The 20,538-nt window shown below is 38.5% G+C and overlaps 1 protein-coding gene across 2 annotated transcripts in view; it reads right to left on the bottom strand.

Moving 5' to 3' along the window:
- The window catches only part of ARHGAP29 (Rho GTPase activating protein 29), a 65,375-nt gene that overhangs the window by 12,902 nt on the left and 31,935 nt on the right, over window positions 1-20,538 (bottom strand). For both annotated transcript variants that reach the window (XM_055140154.1, XM_055140153.1), the window contains exons 4-17: window positions 16,240-16,336; window positions 15,121-15,193; window positions 13,652-13,700; window positions 13,051-13,188; window positions 11,786-11,850; window positions 10,225-10,335; window positions 10,053-10,133; window positions 9,659-9,847; window positions 8,297-8,434; window positions 5,335-5,492; window positions 4,299-4,438; window positions 3,783-3,887; window positions 936-1,034; window positions 94-233 (exon numbers count right to left, since the gene is read on the bottom strand). In XM_055140154.1, coding sequence (XP_054996129.1) covers window positions 94-233; window positions 936-1,034; window positions 3,783-3,887; window positions 4,299-4,438; window positions 5,335-5,492; window positions 8,297-8,434; window positions 9,659-9,847; window positions 10,053-10,133; window positions 10,225-10,335; window positions 11,786-11,850; window positions 13,051-13,188; window positions 13,652-13,700; window positions 15,121-15,193; window positions 16,240-16,336 — 1,583 coding nt within the window. The remainder of the gene's footprint in view (window positions 1-93; window positions 234-935; window positions 1,035-3,782; window positions 3,888-4,298; window positions 4,439-5,334; window positions 5,493-8,296; window positions 8,435-9,658; window positions 9,848-10,052; window positions 10,134-10,224; window positions 10,336-11,785; window positions 11,851-13,050; window positions 13,189-13,651; window positions 13,701-15,120; window positions 15,194-16,239; window positions 16,337-20,538) is intronic.

Below are 20,538 nucleotides of genomic sequence, written 5' to 3' on the forward strand. Positions count from 1 at the left end.
CTAAAAACGTATTTGCAAAGATGTTGATCAATAAAATTAATAAAAAGTATAAATCAAAAACCCACAAAAAGGTAAATTCCAGGGAGATCTTACCTCTTCACATTCAACACCCTGAAATACCACAATGCCTTCACAATCTCTACATTTCGTGGGGGATCTCAATTTGCGAAATTTATGAGTTAAAGCTGCCTTTGACATCAATGTTTTCTTAAATGCTCCAAGGGAATTAGGTCCTTAAAACAGAAGTGAAATAATACATAAGAAGTATAAACTAACAGAAAATTTTACATATGAACATGGCAGCCATATACATATATATAAAGCTACACTGAGTCTCAACATCAAAATAACCACCTATTTTTAAATTTCTTATAAAGCACACTCATCAAATATTTTAGTTATTTTTTTACTAATAAAAGTCACCACTAAACCAATAGGACACTTCTAAAATAGCCAAGGTATAATATATTCAGAATTGGCAAGTTTATGTTGCTATTAATATGCTCTTTACAGAACTGGGAAGGGTGTACAAAAGTGGCATTACATTCTTAGAAAATGTCCCTAAAAAACGTGTCAAAGAAAATTACCTGTATGAGACTAGTATGTTGGTATTATCTGAACAAATAATAAGGTTATTCATTATAAAATTATATTCTATAATGGCCAAATACTCCATATTATTTTAGGAAACGATACCCAAAGCAGTTATATGGCAATCTCAAATATACAAAACTAATTTATATGAATCTATTTTAAAACTTTAAATTAATGGCCTCTTTACATCCTCCAACATCTCCAACTTTCCTTGTCCTCAAGAAGCATACTGTCTTCAGGTGCAAAAGGCTGAAAACGATGCTGTACATTTTTCCCCTAATATAAAGCAGTTCTACTGATACACTGGTTTATTGAGCATTTGATTAAGGTGAGTGAAATACCAGCTTCTGAAGGGGAAGGTGGTTCTCTTTCATCTAAATCGTCTGCAGAAGACATGGTGCCACTGGATGGAGTTCGTGGAAGTTTCCGATGAAAGTCTCCTAAAAGAAAATTGCGAATACAACATGTTCACTGTGGAAATTCAGAAATACATAATCACATCTTTTGAGTAACACTAGTCACACTATTAGCTATAATGCAGAAATTTATTTCTGTCCTTAAAACTTTGGACGAAGAGAATTCTGATGACTTACTCCCTGGAAACACTAACTAAAAAATTACAAAATCTAATTTTTCTAAATAAAATTGAGGATCATACATCCCAGTGGGACCATACTGCTAACTGACAGTATTAGGGACTATTAAGCTCAAGAGAGGCTTAGAGTATTTTCTATTCACATCTTCTATGAGTATCTGATTGACTAACATGGTTAAAGTTGTCATTAGATATATGTAGAATTAAATGATTTAATAGTATACAAAATATAACCCAAAATTTTCTGAAAGAAAAAAAAATCTACTGATGTAGCAATATGAAATACTGATGGTTGGAAAGGGTCAAGGAAATTAAACTAAAATCTTCCCCCCAGATTTCCTTTTTACAATATGGCCTTTAAAGGGTCTTTGCTTTGAATATGTTCCTAATGATTGAGCCATCATGCAATCACATTTTACTGTAGATCTATTCAAATTGTAAAATGGATTCCCCCTTTTACTACTGAAATCTGACTCACCATAATTTCTAGTCTTTGATTCTATTTCTCCCTCAAGGAACAAAAAGGCAATCTAATTTTCATCCTTTCTCATTTCCAATATGACCATCATGTCCCAGTAATTTAGGGCTTTTTATACAGGACTGTCACTCTGGCGAAAGTTGGACCCATTTTTGTTTTTACAAAGTTAATTCTCAATATTCCATTAAATATTTCAGTTCACTTCTCCAGCATTAGTTATACTCTTTTTTAGCTTTTAAATAGTAAGGCCCTTACTGGCTTTATTCAGCAATTTATGAATCATGCACCATCAACTTTAACAGGAGGAAGAGCTTAAAGCAGCTAACAGAAAGCAGGAAGGAGGAGGAACGGTACCAGGCAAATATGCTGATTGGTTTTTACAAGGTTTCTAGCCTCACAGGCAAAGACAAAGGTGTATTAGGGAGATTACCTCGCTTGAACAGCCATTAGTTTTAAAGAACACAAAGTAAGACTACAAGCCCCAGAGCTGCAGGGTAGCTGTTCTAGTTTTAAATTGTGGGGTCCCCGCTGTGGGCATCATCCTGTCCCGCAGGGAGGACCTTTCGTGGGGCTAAGGAGGGGACGTAACCGAATGAACAGACGCAGAGCCAGAAGGAGGAGGAGGAGAGAGAGTTTATTCACAGCAGTTACAATACTTATACTTCTTGGTGGGAGGGGGCGGTATGCATGCTTGGACCCCCATAGGAACAATAGTAAAATGCAGATCAGGCATGGGCGTTGGGCAGATCAGGCATGGGCGTTAGTTAGTGAGAGAGGAATGGCGAACTGATAAGATCAGTAAGGTCAGCAGTGGTGACCTTGTTACAGGAATCCCAAGTAAGCCTCCACTTGACTAGAGGATAAGAGCCGGGCTTGTAAAATGGCTCCCTACATTAAATCAAGGGAATTGTTGAAATTAATGCATTTTTCTATATTATACGGAACACTAAAGTAAATGCCTTGGACTTTGAGGTAGATTATTTCCTGTAAGCTATCCCTCACTGTGTCAAGAATCTAGAAGAAGAGAAACACAGGAAGAAAAGGACCGGAGGATTCTTTGGTGGAAGAGTAAGAAGAAAGAATGCGGGGCCAGAGCGATAGCACAGCGGGTAGGGCGTTTGCCTTGCACGCGGCCGACCCAGGTTCGATCCCCGGCACCCATATGGTCCCCCAAGCACCGCCAGGAGTAATTCCTGAGTGTAAAGCCAGGAGTAACCCCTGAGCATCGCTGGGTTGTGACCCAAAAAGAAAAAAAAAAAAAAGAAAGAATGCCTAAGAGAAGAATATCAAGGGCTACTTACTTCTCCTATGTGGTATAATCTATGGAGGCAAATACCTTTTTTGTTTTGTTCTGGGGCCACATTTGGCTGTGCTCAGGGGTCACTCCTGGCAGGGCTTAGGGGACCCTATGTGGTGCTGAGGACTGAACCCAGTTTGGAAGCACGCAAGGCAAGTGCCTGGCTTGCTGCACTGTCTCTCTAGTCCCACCCTCTCTGAAGCTACTATGGGAGAGGTTGAAATATCAACTATGCCTAAGAAGACTGGTTTCAAAACACCTCAAAGTACATTTGCAAAAAAACTTAATAAGGTTAAGTAATTGTAAGTGTAAGAACTATACTATTTTTATAGTAATTAACTTAAAACAACCCAAAGGAAGATAGTTATGTTTACAAATCTATTATTATTACACAGGATACACTGTAAAGTGGAGATAACTGCTTATATTAATACGGATTTTTTTAATTCCACGAAAGTCACAAAAAGTAGGATTCCTTCTGTACAACATTCAGAAGATGACAAAGTTCAACTAGATACAGGTAGTAACTAGGAAATTTTACATAACTAGGAAATGATTAATAAAACAAGACAATAACTTACTCTGGGGAGGTAAGAAAGTTATTAAGGTTATCAGTATTACCAAAGAAGTAATATAACAGACTATTTTTCAGGTGCGTAGTAAATATATAAATAGTAAATATATATGAGTAAATAATTCTTCTTTAAATTCTCTATGTATGCACTCTCTTTAGTTTATTATAGATATCAGATAGTAAAAAACAGTCCTCCAAAAGAATACTTTATATTTTTCACTGCTAGACTTAAATACTGAGGTACCTGGACTTATAGATTCAGAATCCAGAGATCGAGATTCACTGCTTCCCCCCGTGCTCTCAGAGTCACTGAACATCCCAAATGTCCATGACCTTGTGAAAGAAGGACCTTTAAAAAAATTAAAAGTCAAACTTAAACAAATAGATTGTTGTAAGGCAAAATACTGACATTATATAAAATGAGACAAATAAGTTCTATTCAAGTTATTGATGTAGCCTTTTTGTTTGCTTTTGGGCCAAAACCTGTGACATTCACAGGTTACTTCCTGGCAATGCTAGTGACTAAACCAAAATTTGCTACATGCAAGGCAAATGCCTACCCCAAATACTATTTCTCTGGCACACATCAATTTTCTTCGAAATGAACAATCAACTTTAAGACAGGCACAGCATTTGCAACTATGAATAAGAGCTTAAAAAAATGACAATGCAAATTTGATTTTTAATTTCAGAACTGCAATTCATTTAGAATTATATTTAAATAATACCTCCCATAAGTTTATTTAACATGAAAAACTACCTGTCATGTCCACACTGTTAGAACATCTGTCTTCTTCCATCTTACTAGAACTGTCAGGAAGGCGAACAACATCCTCTAAAGAGTCAGAAGGCCCATACCCAGAGGTTTGGGGGCTACCTGTTAACTGCTTATTTACATGCCTAAAAAAAACCCAAAGAAACTCATCACTAAGAGGAATGACTAATTATTTTATTCCATTTTCATAAAAATATAGCAAATGTAAATTAAATGCTAACTTATCTGATACAACTACTTTCTGAAAAAACCTATTCATTATGTGTAAGACTGAAGCAGAGAAAAGAACAACAAAATTAAAGAATACAAAATCAGTTAATTTCATGGCTGAACTTCTAGTATAAGGGGCTAGAGAGATAGTACAGTGAGTAGGGCAATTGTCTTGCAGCAAACAAACCTTACTCCCCGTCCCCCAAAATCTCTAACATCCCCAGCAAAAACCATCGTTTTTGGGGGACCACCCCTGGTGATGCTCAGGGTTTACTTGCAGCTATGAACTTAGGAATCACTACTGGTTACGTTCAGGGGACCACCTGGGATGTCAAGGTTCAAACCTGGGTCTGCTGTATGCAAGTATCCTATAGGTATGCTACTATTATTCCAATCCCCCAACCTCCAACATCGCTTCTAGTTTAACAAAATGCAATTTAAATTTATATACACACAAAACACACCATGATTTGCCTTTCTGGCAAGTGGGGAGTTTTGGGCGCCAACCTGGCGGTGCTCAGGGGCTCATATGGGATGGGTATTTGAACCAGTCACAGCTGCCACATCTGTGTACAAGGCAAATGCCTCCCTCCTACACTTTTTCTCCAGCCTTTTTTGAAAGAACTCAAAATCTGTAAAAATGGAAACACTCTACTCTAAGTGAATTAAATCCACATAACATTTTAAAAAATCCAGGCAATTTTACAATCAATTCTATAAATGTTAGAAAAGACACCTTATATCAGGTAGAAATTTAGCAGTAAACATTTATTTCCTTTTGAAAGAATTACATCTATGAATTAATTCTTACCCATCAACTTTCTCTTCTTCGGTTGAACTTGTGGCCTTCACAAATTCACTGTACTCCTGGCCTGGATCATAGAGTTTGGCATTGTCACAAAGAGTCTGCAACCTGCCCGCAAGGGACGAGACCTGCTGCTGCTGCATCTGGAACAGGTTAACTGTCACCTACGACCACAGGGACAAAAGGCAGAGCAACCCGTGAGGAAAAGCATGCTAAGTATACATTCATTGGGGCCGGAGAGATAGTACAGCAGGGAGGGTGTTTGCCTTGCATGTGGCCGACCCCGGCTCTATCCCTGGCATCCCATATGGTTCCCTGGGGAACTGCCAGGAGTAGTTCCTGAGTGCAGAGCCAGGAGTGTAACCACTGAACATGTTGGGTGTGACAATGCTCAATGCCCCCCCCTCCCGCCCAACAAGGACACACACAAAATATGTATTCATTTCAGTGACAGCACTGAGAAAATGGCTGCAAAGTGAGGCAGACAACAAATATTAGGAACATATTCTTTGGCCTGATCAACACAAGGCCACGGCTGCAGCCACAGTACAGAGGGAAGGCACCTCCTTGCACGAGGCTGACCCGGGTTCAATCCCCAGCACTGCATATGGTTCTTCCGAGCACTCAAGGAGGGATTCCTGAATGCACAGCAAGGAATAAGCCCTGAGCATTGCTGGGTATGGCCCCCAAACAGAAAGAACAAACGAAACACACAATGAGGTTAAGAGCAAGGGGAGGGGGGCCCACACCAGTGGTGTTTGGGAACCACGCAGTAGTGGGGTTGAACCAGGGCCTCAAGCAGGCACGGGCTTCAGCTCTCTGGACTATCTTCCAAAAGTAAGAAGCTGCTTTTTGGGGGGCCACAGCCGATGGTGCCCAGGGCTAACTCCTGGCTCTGCACTCAGGGATCACTCCTGGAGGGCCAGGAGGACCATATCTGGTGCTGAAGACCGAAACCGTGTCCACCATGTCCAAGCAAGAGCCTTACAATCTCTACTCTCTCTCTCTAGCCCCCTCAAAAATAATTTTATTACAGTATTTAAAATTAATTATTTCCAGCTAAATATACCTTAAAATGAAAAGTACAAGAGTAAAATCTCAGGAGAGGGAAGACAACTCAAATGGTGGAGAGAGGTTCAGGGGAGGGGCTCCGGAGTGGGAGGCCCAGGTTCACTCCCTGGCACTATATAGTCCTCCCGCAACCAGAAATGGTCCAAAATATTTTAGACAGTATCAACAGTGATGGGAGGGGCTGGAGCAGTAGTAAAGTGTGTAGGGCATTTGCCTTGCATGTGGCCAACCCAGGTTCAATGCCTGGCACCCCAGATGGTCCCCCCAAGCCCATCAGGATCAGAAATCAGAAATATACCTATGATTCATTATGTGGTTGATTCTGAATTAATCTGAGTGCAGAGTCAGAACTAAGCCCTAAACACCACAGCTCCAAAACAAAACAAAAGTGGTGGATTGTGACTAGGTATGTGTTTGTAGAATGGTTTTGACCTGGTGCATTAGTGAAGGCATCTTCAAGGAAATAACACTGGAACTGAGACTTCATGAAAAACCCAAAGGAGAAGCTGCAGGGAGATCAGTCCAGGCAGAAGGAAGAGGAAGGGCAGAGATCCCACTTAAAGTGAGAAAGAATTTGTCAATCAAGAACAAATGAGGGCAAGGAAGATAGTTCAAAGGGATATATTCCTGAAGAGTGTGAGACCCTAAGTTTGATCCTGCCTGCTACCCTGCCCTAGCACCACCAGGAGCGGCTCCCATGTACTTCTTTGAAGGCCCAAAATGGAACTTTAAGATAAAATCATGAAAGGGAAGCAGTAATCTAAACACTAGATTAAGAGTCACATAACTAAATGTGGGGATCATGAAAAATTTGGTAATAGTAAAATGCTCAGGGATTACTCTTGGCAGTGCCTGTGTGATCACTGATCATATGGGATACTGGGGATAAATCTGGATCAGCATGGGCAAGCATCCTAATACTTAGGAAGTTATTTATAATACTGTTAATGCTAGAGTTTAAGGCATCAGTGTCCCTCTACCACTGTCAAGGTCCCCTTAACACCTACCCTCCCTATCCTGCTTCTTCGACAAACTCACTTTTTTTAAATGTAAGTACCATGATGTACCAAGGCTTTAGTAATTGTTTTGAGCCTTCAATGTTCCAACTTAGGGAGAACAACTTTTATATTAACTCCAACTCTCTCATTATCTCTAACTCACACACAGTAAGCTAGTATTTCCTCTGCCCTCTATTATTTCCAGAGCTGGACACCAAGGAACTACAGATCATCTCTTTACTCCAAAGTTAAATGGAACTAATTCAAACCTGTCAATCCTAAACTACTTATTCTCCCCTAACTTGCTTTCCTCCTGTGTCCTAATGAAGGCATTGTATTCTGCTCTCCCCTCATTCCTGCCTCTGCTGACCAAACCTGTTCTGTCACCTGGCCTTGGATGGCATACCATGTCCCCTGATCTCTGGCAAGGTCAATAATTTATCTTTCAATTAAGACTGACCTTTCAGTGTCATGCATTCAGTCACCGTCACAAACTGAAATTCCATGGCTTTAATTTCAATATAACGTCTGTATGCAAGAAATAAACCCCAACCAATACTGATTTTTGTTTATTTTGGGGGCACACATAGCAATGTTCACTCCTGGTGGTGCTTAAGGGACAGTATGGGATGCTGGTGGATTAAACTTGGGTGGGCCATGTGCAAGGCACGCACACATCCCACTGTACTCCCTCACCAGCCCCCCAATTTACACAAAACCATAAACAAATACTCATAGTAGCTCTGTTCATCTGGAGGTAACTATGCCAAAGCAAAAGCAGTGCAAATGCTCAACTGTTGAAACTAAATCACAAAGAATCATTTATCGGGCGTCACTCTCCTGTAAGTACACACTCTTATTTTAGCTTCTTGCCTTCAAAAACTGAAGAAATTACTTACAGCTTTAAGGGTAAGGTCACACTGGAAAACAAGTTTCCGAAGTTGTGCTAAAATTTCTCTTTTGGTATTTTCCAGATCATTTCGTCTTTCTTCAACATTAGTCACACAAACTTTGTATAGTTCATTTGCTTCTTCCACCTTCAGGAGATGACAGAAAAAAAACAGAAAACACAAACACTAGATTTATTTTAAAAACAAACACTCTGGTCCGGTACAGCAGGTAGGGTGTTTGCTTGCATGTGGCCGACCTGGGCTGATCTCCAGCATCCCATATGGTCCCTGGAGCACTGCCAGGAATGATACATGAGCACAGAGCCAGAAATACTACTGAGCTCTGCTGGGTGGGGCCCCAAAACAAAACAAATGCACACAAACAACAACAACAAAATAATGTTGAAAAACTCAGTTTAAGTAACTGAAAGCTTCTATGCATGAAAATTCCAAAATACTCTGTCTTAAGTATTTCTGAACATAACTGTGTTTGTCAGCAATTCAAGGGTATCCATATTATGACTTACATTTAGTATTTTATCCACTATAAAATGTTTGTTTCTATTTGTATTTAACATTTTCTAATTGTACGCTTTTTTTTTTTTGGTTTTTCTTCTGGGGTCACACTCAGCTTTGCTCAGGGTTTACTCCCAGAGCTATGACCAGTGGTCACTCCTGGTGGTTTTCCAGAACCATCCAATGCCACAGGAATCAAATCAATGGCAAGGCAAGAATTTTGACCCCATACTATCTCTTTCTCTAGCTTAGTTTACATGTTTAAGATAAAATCTTATTTAATAAAATATAAAAAGCTGAGGGCCTGAAAAAGTTCTCAAGTGGTAGAGCGTTAGCCTTGTATCAGCATTAACATTAGCATTAGAGCATTAGCATGTGTGAGGGCCCAAGTTTGAGCCCTGGCATAGGTCTTCAAGCACACAAAGGCTCAGAGTGACCCTGGTGTTTGCGCTGACCCTTGAGCACAGCCAGGTAGGTGTTGTGCTGATAATTAACCAAAGCTTTAACTTAGGTACTGGAGTTAATGCACAAAATGTGGTACCTAAACGGTGAACTCTGTTAACAAGCAAGTATAAAATACTAGACTGCCTTCTCTAAGATACTTCTTTCATAAATAAACCAAAGCAAAAGTTTCTGAGCATGGGGGAATCTCAAAATTGGGTCATCAGGAGCAGCACCACCTTGGAACGTGTTAGAAACACAAGCTGGCTGGGCCCTATCCTAGAATTACTGACTCTGAGGTTGGAGTCCAGCAGTCTGGTTTTACAGCCTTTTGAGAGATACCAGTGCTGAAGTCTTAGAACTAACGCTCTGGCAGATCAGAGCTAATTCAACTTGCAAACAAAAGATCATTACTTTCTGAAGAGCCTCCTCTTCCAGCCTTCGCTTTTTCTCTAGCTGCTTGTTGAGATTTTTCACTACTCCACCACTACTTGAACAAAGATCCTCTTCTGCACGAAACATGGATGATTTCGCTTTTTCATACTCATCCTGTCGTTGCATGCATAACAATTTTGCCTTCTTAAGAGCCGTCTCCGTTTCCAGCTACACATAGACAGGATTAAATAGAGAATAATAAATGTATGAGTTTTGTATATGTAAGTCTCTCTAAAATACTCAGCAAAAAGTTAAGAACAATTTAGAAAGACTATTGACAGAGTAAGGAATGCCATCTTCCCGAGGGAAATGCTTCTATACTGCAGATGACTTCAGATATTCATAAATAAGTAAATGAAACTGTTATACTAACCATTTTATTCTGTTCCTGTTTCCAAAGTTCTTTTAATTCTTTCCTTTGTTTCTCCATTTCATTTTTCCTTCCAAGCAGAGGCTATCAAGGATAGAAACAAAAAAATAAAGGTTGCTTTCTAATGGCAAGCTATTGTTTCAAAAAGCACATACTGCATGTATTAAATTTTTACCTGCACAAATTTGTTGGCTTGGAGAGCTGAAATTGTTTGTTGTAATTGCTGACTACTTTCTATATCATTCAGAAGAGCATTGGTAAATAGAGACTGCAGTGGCATAAACTCCTAAAATTTAAAAGGCAAAATGTCAATGGAAATAGTACTAGATTCTCTCCTACAACTTTCTTTAAAAGAGAAATTTTAAGTTTAAACTTTCCTCCCAATAAGACTAAGGACAAATATAACTGTGAGAAAATGAAAAAAAATTACAATGAAGTTAGAACTATGCACCAAAACTAGCAGTTAAGAAAACAACACTAGGGACCCTCTGCGCCTAAAGACTTTGATTCCAGAGATCTAACACATTCGGGCATCCAGCGCAGCATCCGATAGCAATGCACTGGGACTGCGAACTGGGCTACAACTCTGTGCTGCCGGGGGTGGATTTTTTTCCTCCCCACCCTGTCTTCCTGCATGGAAAGCGGCAGGCTGGCGGCACCCACGCTGCAGGCGCCATCTTCTGAGACTCCAAACCCAGAGGTATTCAGTTTTTACTTTTGGGGCTCCCAGGAACTCATGGAAAGGGGGCGTAACCGGCACGCCCTTGGCCCAGATAAATCCAGAGCCGCTGAGCGTGAAGCGGACCCTCTGCGCCTAAAGACTTTGAATCCAGAGACTTCTTATAGCAATGCACTGGGACTGTGAGCTGGGCTATGTAATTTCTGGCAGAATTTTCCCTGGACTTTATACAGAAATCCAAATACAGACTTAACATTTATAATTGTCAGCAATGTGAAACGGTTCATTTTGAACAGGTCTGACTTGGGGGGGAAACTACAAAAAATAACAGTAAGTTTTTGTTGAAATATTGAAGGGTTTTAATGTAGCAGCCACCTCTCTAGACTGTGAACTAAACAAAAGCCCCACGCTGGCCGACGCAGTGTGGCGTACACCATACTATGAGGCGCGGGAAGGGGGATGAGGGGGAAAAAGAAAAAAAAAAAAAGGGAAAAGGAAAAAGGAAAAAAAAAAAGAGAGAGAGAGTTATGTACTTGTAGCAGTGGGGCTACATATCTCTTCATTCCCAGCAATGAAAAACTAATTATCAAATGTAGTAGGTCTGTCTCTCTTGGGTGGAAACTCCAACAACTATAGTGAGTTTTGTGTTGAATTATGGAATGTAATCAAGGTAAAGAAAAAATGAAGTGAAATTCATTAGTTATACAGTAGGGGGTAGGGGGTGGGGGAGGGGGTATACTGGGGTTTTTGGTGGTGGAATATGGGCACTGGTGAAGGGATGGGTGTTTGAATATTGTATAACTGACATATAAACCTAAGAACTTTGTAACTTTCCACATGGTGATTTAATAAAAAGTTAAAAAAAAACACTAAATTAAGTAGGCAAATTTATTGTTCTGGGGGGGGTTGTTTTGTAAAATTAAAAGAATCTTATTTTGCAATAAAAGATTAGCATTAATCTCCTTCCTGTGCTGCATTTTTTTTAATTTCACAAGGTATTACCCAGAGCTGTTCTGCATAATTTTGGTAGAATTCTGAAAGTTCACTGAACACTTACCTGTAGCCCAATGTTAGTCCTAGTTGCCTCTGCCAACTTGACGATATTTCTAGTGGACTCAAACTCTGAAAAGGTCAAAAAAGATATCAGAAGGTAAACTTAACTTTTGTCCCCAAAAGTGATTACAAGCATCCGAACATAGCTCAGTGTCAAAGAACCTGGCAACACGTATGAGGTCTTATACTCAATCCTGAACACTACAGAAAAAAATTAAGTAATTGCAAAGATCTGTCCAAAGCATGGTAGAAATCTCTGTAATTCTTAAATAGAGGGGTTAATTCCAATTAAACTTTCAAAATACACTTGTCAGTGAAAAGACCTCACCGCTCTAGAATGTGAGACCTGGACATGTGTACTTTCCTATCATCAAACAATCCAGATCACTCTGATGGACACTCCTATTAAGAGCAAATAACGTGACAGAAAAATCAGAGGCTAAAAAAAAAAAAATCAGAGGCTTTGGGTAAAGTCTATACTCTTGTAGTTCCTACTCTGTGATCCTAGGCAAATCTGTTCTCTGACCTTAGACCAATTAGACTTGTTTTGTTTGCTTCAACTTTAAAAAGTTGGGAAATGACTCATCCTGCTCACCTTGCAGGGTTTGGGTAAAGAATAAATGAGATAATAAATGTGAAAGCATGCTGTCAGCCGTAAAACACTGGGAAGATAGACACTATTAAAATCTTCTTTATGGGGGCTGAAGCGATAGCACAGCGGGTAGGGCATTTGCCTTGCATGCGGCCGACCCGGGTTCAATTCCCAGCATCCCATTATGATTCCCTGAGCACCGCCAGGAGTAATTCCTCAGTGCAGAGCCAGGAGTAACCCCTGTGCATTGCCAGGTGTGACCCCCTAAAATAAAAAAAGATGTTCTCTATGTTTCCACTGTCTTCTGTTCATATAACTATTGTGGCTTTATATCAGTTTATATAGGATTATACTTTTTTTAACATAGCAGATTTTCCTTAGTGGTTATGTTATCCATAACATAACATGATTTTCCTTAGTGGTTAAATAATTTTGTCTTAAGACAAAACACACACACACACACACACACACACACACTGAGTAGTTGAACCATAGTAACATTTAGTAAGAACACTTAAAAGTCTTCCTATTTCAAGAAGAAAAAAAAAGTTAATGTTATTCACTACAGTGAAATAGCTATTTACTTGGATTCTTATTATAGTACATAGAAAATTAATTACAACTAATTTAGTTCTTTACATTCTAAATTTAATTAGATGACCAAAGGAACCACTCACCCAAGTTAAGCTTTTTTTCAACCCATGAGACTATGTTCTTTGTATACTTTGACCAGGTTTTAGCATATGACAAAGCCAACTCTATAGAGTCAGTGTTCTTTAACAGCACGCTGTCTAGTTCTATAGGAGAAAAATTTCCTGCAAACAAAATATAAAGACAGGCATATTAATAAATAAGGTTTAATCCCTGGCATCACAAAATAATTATTTAATTAACTCCTATAACTAAATAAAGAAGCATCAAACCCTAAGGTGTTCTTCGTTTAAAAATTGGTTAAAATAATACAAATAACATCCAAAACTACAGTCATAGTTTAAACTTAAAATGGCTTCAAATTCTAATATTTTTTAAAACCTAGTATGTATTTCTATTATTCATCAAGTTATAAAGTTCTATGTAATTCTTGATCAGTCTCATTATATCTATAACTGACAGGATTTCCTTCAAGTTTTACATCTAAAATTTTATATAATTTTAAGTTGAAAACCAATACATTAGGTCACTAAGCAGAAGAGATTAAGTAAACCAACAGTAACAAAGAAAAAAGGAAAAAAGGAAGCAAAAAGCTTCTCCAAAATTTTAAATACCTCACAGCATTACCTTTTTCATTGGATGAGTCAACTGATTCCACAGAAACATTTTCAAAAGACTTATAAAATGGAAGAAAACAAAGTTAAGATTAGAGCAGATAACCAATCTCTGCTTCACTAGAAATTCTTCACTCTTAATTTGTTACTCTGACATAATTCTGGCTAAAGAATTTCAAGTATTTAGAATTCAAAGGACCAGAGAAGTCTGCTTAAATGCCAGAACATTTTATAAGAATTATATAGCTTTTTACAACAGCAGGGCTGAAAGCACAAGAATGAATAACCTCATTGTTTACTAACATCATTAGCTAACATCGGTGAATCCACTCAAAACTTTAAATTTGGCACACCTCAAAAATAGTCAAGAAATTATAGAAGCAATAAAAGTACTTATTTTTCTTTCAGACATATTTTACCATTTTGTTATATAACGAGCATGTTTCTGAAAAGTCTATTAAACAATTTAGTGCAGAATTTATGATGATGGAAATGTTCTGTATCTGCACTTTCCAATAAAGCAACAACCAAGCTATGAACTTCTCTAGTGCAGCTGTTTAAATATCTAGCATTTGATGAAAATTTTTAATCAAATTTAAATGTTATTACACTTCTTTGGCTTTTGGGCCATACCTGGCAATGCTCAGGGCTCACTCCTGGCTCTGTACTCAAGAATCACTCCTGGCGGTGCCCAGGAGACCATATGAGATGCCAGGAATTGAACACACATAGGCTACGTACAAGGCAAGTACCCTACCTCCTGTACTATTGCTCCAGCCTCGACTAACATTCTTTATACACTCTTGATGATCTATTATTTCATAGCATTTACCTTCCAACTCAGAATCAGAATCCCAATACTAATCATCTTTATCCCAACTTTGATAATCTTTTAAGAATGTACTTCAGGTAGGGCTGGAGTGATAGCACAGCGGGTAGGGCGTTTGTCTTGCACATAGCCAACCAAGGTTCGATTCCCAGCATCCCATATGGTCCCCTGAGCACCGCCAGGGGTAATTCCTGAGTGCAGAGCCAGGAGTAAGCCCTGAGCATCACCAGATGTGACCCAAAAAGCAAAAAAAAAGGAATGTACTTCAGGAGAATTAAGAACTACAGTCTTGTTTGTAAGTAGTAACAAACTGTAGGATATGCTATAAGACTAACATGCTACTTCTTTCACTATTTTCCTAAGTTTTCACCAGTCTTCAAGTGTACAATTAGAAAGAAAAACTCAAAATCATTAAAATGACAGTTCCACTTAAATAAAGAATATATACATTTTTTGTTGCAAAAATTAACCATGTTATATTATCAGTTAATCTTATGAATGAATATATGCTATGTATTGAATAGATAAAATATATAAACTACAATGATCACAAACCGAAAAGTTATCAATCCCTGGTAGGGCAAAAAAAAAAAATCCCTGAAATATTAGATTAAAAATATTTAACTTTGCGCTTTTGCCCAAACTTGGCTTACCTTATTTTCTCGGGAAACAGGCAGTCGCAGTAATGAGTCATTGCCTACATCTCCCATAAGGAAGTTTGTAAGACTATCCAGAGTTTAAAAAAAAAAAAAGAAATAAAAATGTGTCATTATACTGCTGTTACAGGGTTTACATTTAATGTTACCATTTAGAACTTAAACTATTTTAAGAACCTGAGAGGGGATGGAGAGAGAGTACAGTAGATAGGAAGTTTGCCTTGCATGCAGCACACCGGAGTTCACGCCCCAGCACCACAGGAGGGCCAGGAGTGCTCCCCAAGTGCAGAGCCAGGAGGAAGCCCTGAGCAGTGTCAGGCATGGCCCCCAAACGAACAAAAGAACTTAAGAAATAAACTCCTAGCTTATACAATCATAAAACTACAAACACAGTACTTGCAAATGTTGCTTCTAAAAAGCTATAAAGCCACCATCAAATATAGCACTAGAGGGGCTAGAGTGATAGCACAGCGGGTAGGGTGTTTGCCTTGCACACGGCCAACCGAGGTTCGATTCCCAGCATCCTATATGGTCCCCTGAGCACCGCCAGGAGTAATTCCTGAGTGTAGAGCCAGGAGTAACACCTGTGCATTGCCAAGTGTGACCCAAAAAGCAAAAAAATATATATATAAATCTATATATTTATATATTATATGTAATATTATATATTTATTTTGATATCATATAATATATAATTTTATATATTATATAGAATATAAATTTATACAATTATATATTTATATATATTTACTGAACTGTCACTGTCACTGTCATCCCGTTGCTCATCGATTTGTTTGAGCGGGCACCAGTAACATCTCTCATTGAGAGACTTATTGTTACTGCTTTTGGCATATCCAATACTCTTGGGTAGCTTGCCAGGCTCTGCCGACCGGGCTCGATACTCTCGGTAGTTTGCCGGGCTCTCCGAGAGGGGCGAAGCAATCGAACTCGGATCAGCTGGGTGAAAGGCGAACGCCACTAGATTAACAGAATGCAGCTTTTCCAAAGTTATTTTGTATTAATACTTTATTTTTATATACCTACTGGATTATGTGACTGATGTACTCTCAAATAAAACATCTAAGCCTATACTACTTTAAATGTTTCTCTACTTACATATTCCCGAAGGTAAAGGCCAAGGTTTCTATGGAAGAAAACACTTCTCTGAAGAGATCGTTTTTGTTTTCTTCATTAACTTCAGTGAAGTTCACAGCTAAAATAAAGTATTAGTCATAATAAGTAAAAGGGAAAATAAACTATTTTTAAATAATCATTTATTCCTCTAAAAGATTCACAACCGCTTTTAGAAACTGAAGGTTCAGAAACTGGAAAGTAATATGGAAAAATGTATTAAGATGTTCACATTTTTCTACTATTAAAGAAAGCAAAGCATGGGGCTGGAGCAATAGTACAGCGACAGGAGAATGCTTGTCTTGCATGTGGCAGGCCCAGGTGTAGTCCCTGGCACCCCATATGGTTCCCCAAGACTGCCAGAGTGATTCCTGAACAGAGCGAGGAGGAAGCCCTAAGCAGAGCTGGGTGTGGCCCCAAAACCAAAACAAAAGAAAAAAAAAAGTAGGTGCTAAAGTAGCTGGCATTCCAAACTGACTACTCCATGCATTACATAATTCGACACATCTAAAAAGTGACTCAATGTGAAATCAATCATCTCAGAGTCACAGAGTCCATGTTATAGCAGACCTTTCTCATTAAGAGCACTCTACTTTTTTCTCTTGCTTATTATGTTTATGGCATTAAAAAACAGCAAACACACTGTGGCTCATGATAGTCAACATGGAGTAAAATTTTCACGAGAATTATCAAGAACTGAAATCATATTCATTAGACGTAACATAAAACCTATGTACAATGCGTATATACAGAAAAATCTAATCATTTAGAAAATTTAAATTCCCATTATTGTAATCTTATTCTTTACTGGCCCTTGGGTTCTGAGGTCTAAGATAACTGATACATAACTATCTTTTATTTACCACAGGAGTAGCACAGCGGATAGGGCATTTGCCTTGAATGCGGCTGACCCGGGTTCGATTCCTCTGTCCCTCTCGAAGAGTAAGCTTCGAGAGCAAGCTACCAAGAGTATCCAGCCTGATGGCAGAGCCTGGCAAGCTACCCATGACTTATTCAATATGCCAAAAACAGTAACAAGTCCCACAATGGAGACATTACTGGTGCCAGCTCGAGCAAATCGATGAACAACAGGATGAACAACAGTACTACAGTGCTACAAGAGTATTATAGTATTTTACACTTGGTTAAAGCTAACTGTGTAACCTAAGTGAAAAATATTTAACTGTCTGTACATATATTTGTTAAGGGCTCAGTTACAGTTTACCAAGTAAAATATGAATTGGATTGACACTTTTTTAAGTAACCCATTCCACTTAGGTTGAGTTTTAGAACAACTGTTTCCTTGCATCCTAACCTTTTTGCAAGGTTCCTTGCCAAGAAAGGGAAGCGAGAAAAAGCAAAAGGAGAGAAAAGTCATTCTTTGCTTAAAACAGAGTTGTTTTTAAGTTTGGCTGCATATCAGAATTAATCTATGGAGTTTTAAAAACAAAGCATGAGTCCCACTACCAAAAATTCAGATTTCAGGGCTGGAGCAATAGCACAGTCGGTAGGGCATTTGCCTTGCATGCAGTCGACCCAGGTTCGATTCCCAGCATCCCATATGGTCCCCTGAGCACCGCCAGGAGTAATTTCTGAGTGCAGAGCCAGGAGTAACCCCTGTGCATCTCCGGGTGTAACCCAAAAAGCAAAAAAAAAAAAAAAAATTCAGATTTCACTGATCTCGTGAAGCATAGATATTTGTTACAAAACTATGCCAGCAGCTTTTACTAGTCACAATGCTGTATTTGCTGTATGCAATTTTGCTGTTCTTTGAGACACTCTAGTAAATTAAAATAGCTTAAAAAAAAAAGCCAGGTGATTCCAAAGAACAATAGGGTGGGAAACAAGGATTCCTAATGCTGAGATAAATTAAATATGAGACTATAAAATTATAATTCAAGTTTTATAGTATTGAGGCTTTGTAGAAACAAGAGAATGCCTTTCATTGGATCCTTTAAATATTCCTGATACAAACAATAACCGTCATAACTAATTTTAGAAGTATTTGTGAACTTCTGCTATGAACAGGATGGGAGTATCAGTGAAACCAGCCTGCATATTTTCTCACCCCAGCTGAGTTTCCAGATGAACGTAGCTGCAGACTAGTAAACACAGCTAGTGTCACGAAGGATAAAATAATTGCCCACTATAAAAATAAATTTTTCAAATCGCTGCTGCTTTGAAAACACCTGGAGTGGGGCTGGTGCAATAGCACAGCAGGTAGGGCTTTTACCTTGCATGCAACCAACCCAGGTTCGATTCCCAGCATCCCCTATGGTCCCCCCTGAGCACCACCAGGAGTAATTCCTGAGTGCATGAGCCAGGTGTGACCCAAGAAGCGGGGGGGAAAAAAAAAGACAAAAGAAGAAAAAAACCTGGAGTTTTAATATAAGAGTAGATGATATGGAAACAAATTAGGTATGTCCAGTGATTTCCCTATCTTACAAATAAGAAAACTGCAACACAGGAAAGTGCATAAATCATCTGGTATTAAGCTAAAACCAAGATATGAACTGAAGCTTTCTGGATCCAGAGACCACAGAATCATGCTAAGATGTGGTAAACTGAAAGGGGCCTCTTTGGGATGTCTTTATTCTTATCCTGAAACTTGTGAAAAGGACTTCTCAGAGGTGATTACATTAACGATATCCTGAGTTAAATGAGGAGGTACAATACAAACAAGGGACCCTCATGCAAAAGGCAATGGGATGAAAGAGAAAAAAAAAATTGTATGACAGAGCCCTAAGTCTCTGAAGCAAGAAGTACAGACAGCCTTTAAAATCTGGAAAAGCCGGGGCTGGAGTGATAGTCCTGCAGGTAGGGCATTTGCCTTGCAAGAGGCCAACCCAGGTTCAATTCCCAACATCCCATATGGTCCCCCGAGCACTGCCAGGAGTAATTTCTGAGTTCAGAGCCAGGAGTAACCCCTGAGCATGGCCGTGTGTGACCCAAAAACAAAATAAATAAATAAGTAAAATCTAGAAAAGCCAACTAGGCCAAAGAGAGCTCAACAGGTAAGAGTACATGCTTTGTATGCAGGAGTCACAAATGGTTCCCTGAACACTGCCGGGAGTGACCCCGGGGCACCACGGGCTGTGACCTTCAACCGAAAAGAAAGAGAAAACAAGTCATCAGATATTCCTGTAGAGCTTCCAGAAAAAAAAAAAAACGAAAAGTAAAATAAAAGGAACAATCCGTGTATCCATTAGTAGTGAACTGGTTAAACAAATTACTGGATATCAATATAATGGATATTTATGTACCTTTGAAAAAACTAACAAAAGAATAAGAAAACACTGTACCAATAACTCGGTATGCAGGGAAAGTACTGGCTTTTTTTATAAGAAGGTGTAAAAGAGATCACGTTATAGTACTTGTGTATGTGATATAGCTCTGAAAAGTACAACAAGAGCTTTTGCTTATCTAGGGAAAAAAAATAACAACAGCAAAGGACCTGAAGTAAGAAAGGCCATTCACCAGCGAACTCTTGTGCCATCCAATTATGAGTCATAGTAATGCACCGACTATTGAAAAGCTAAGTTTCAAAACAAAAAGAACAAACAAGACCTCTACAGTTTTGGATGCATAATTAAACTGTTTTTAACTTGCCAAATGTTAATTACTGGGCTAAATACAATGATAAAAAATCTACACAAGGGCTCTTTTAATAGATATTATAAAGATTGTTCAAAATACACACTAATAAGGGAAATACATATAACTAAATACACAACAAATTATGAGTGCTAAAGATGTCTTTATCTCCTTCAAAAATAGGCTGTATCTCTCTCACCATATTGCAAATATTTTGTCAGATTGAACTTCCTGCTTGGAAAAAAGAAGAGACACAGGAAATACAAATCAAAATTAGAATGAGTGGAGGAAAGCTAAAAATTTTTCTTTTAAAAATACTGAAAGGTAAATTCCACACTTAAGAAAGTGTCAACTATAATAATTTCACTTTAGTGTACAGGAGTTGGATAAGATTTCATACATCCAGTCTGGCTGCAACACAACATAATTTGCACCTCCTAGCTTTTTCAAATGTTACTCGGATTCTAAAGTTACTTTTTTTCTCAAGCTTGGTATACTTGCAAAAAGACCTCCAAAAGCAAGTTAACCACTGTTTTTTACCTACACCCAAATGACTGAGACAAAATAATCTACATATTCCTGAGAGTTCTCCTGATCCTATTATCTTTTAATTTTTCATCTTTAAAGAAATTTTTAAAATGTGTCTTTGTAGGTCTTTTAAAAGGATATATTAAAACAGTATGCACAAAA

The sequence above is a fragment of the Sorex araneus genome, chromosome 5 (genome assembly GCF_027595985.1).
Source record: "Sorex araneus isolate mSorAra2 chromosome 5, mSorAra2.pri, whole genome shotgun sequence".
NCBI lineage: Eukaryota > Metazoa > Chordata > Mammalia > Eulipotyphla > Soricidae > Sorex > Sorex araneus.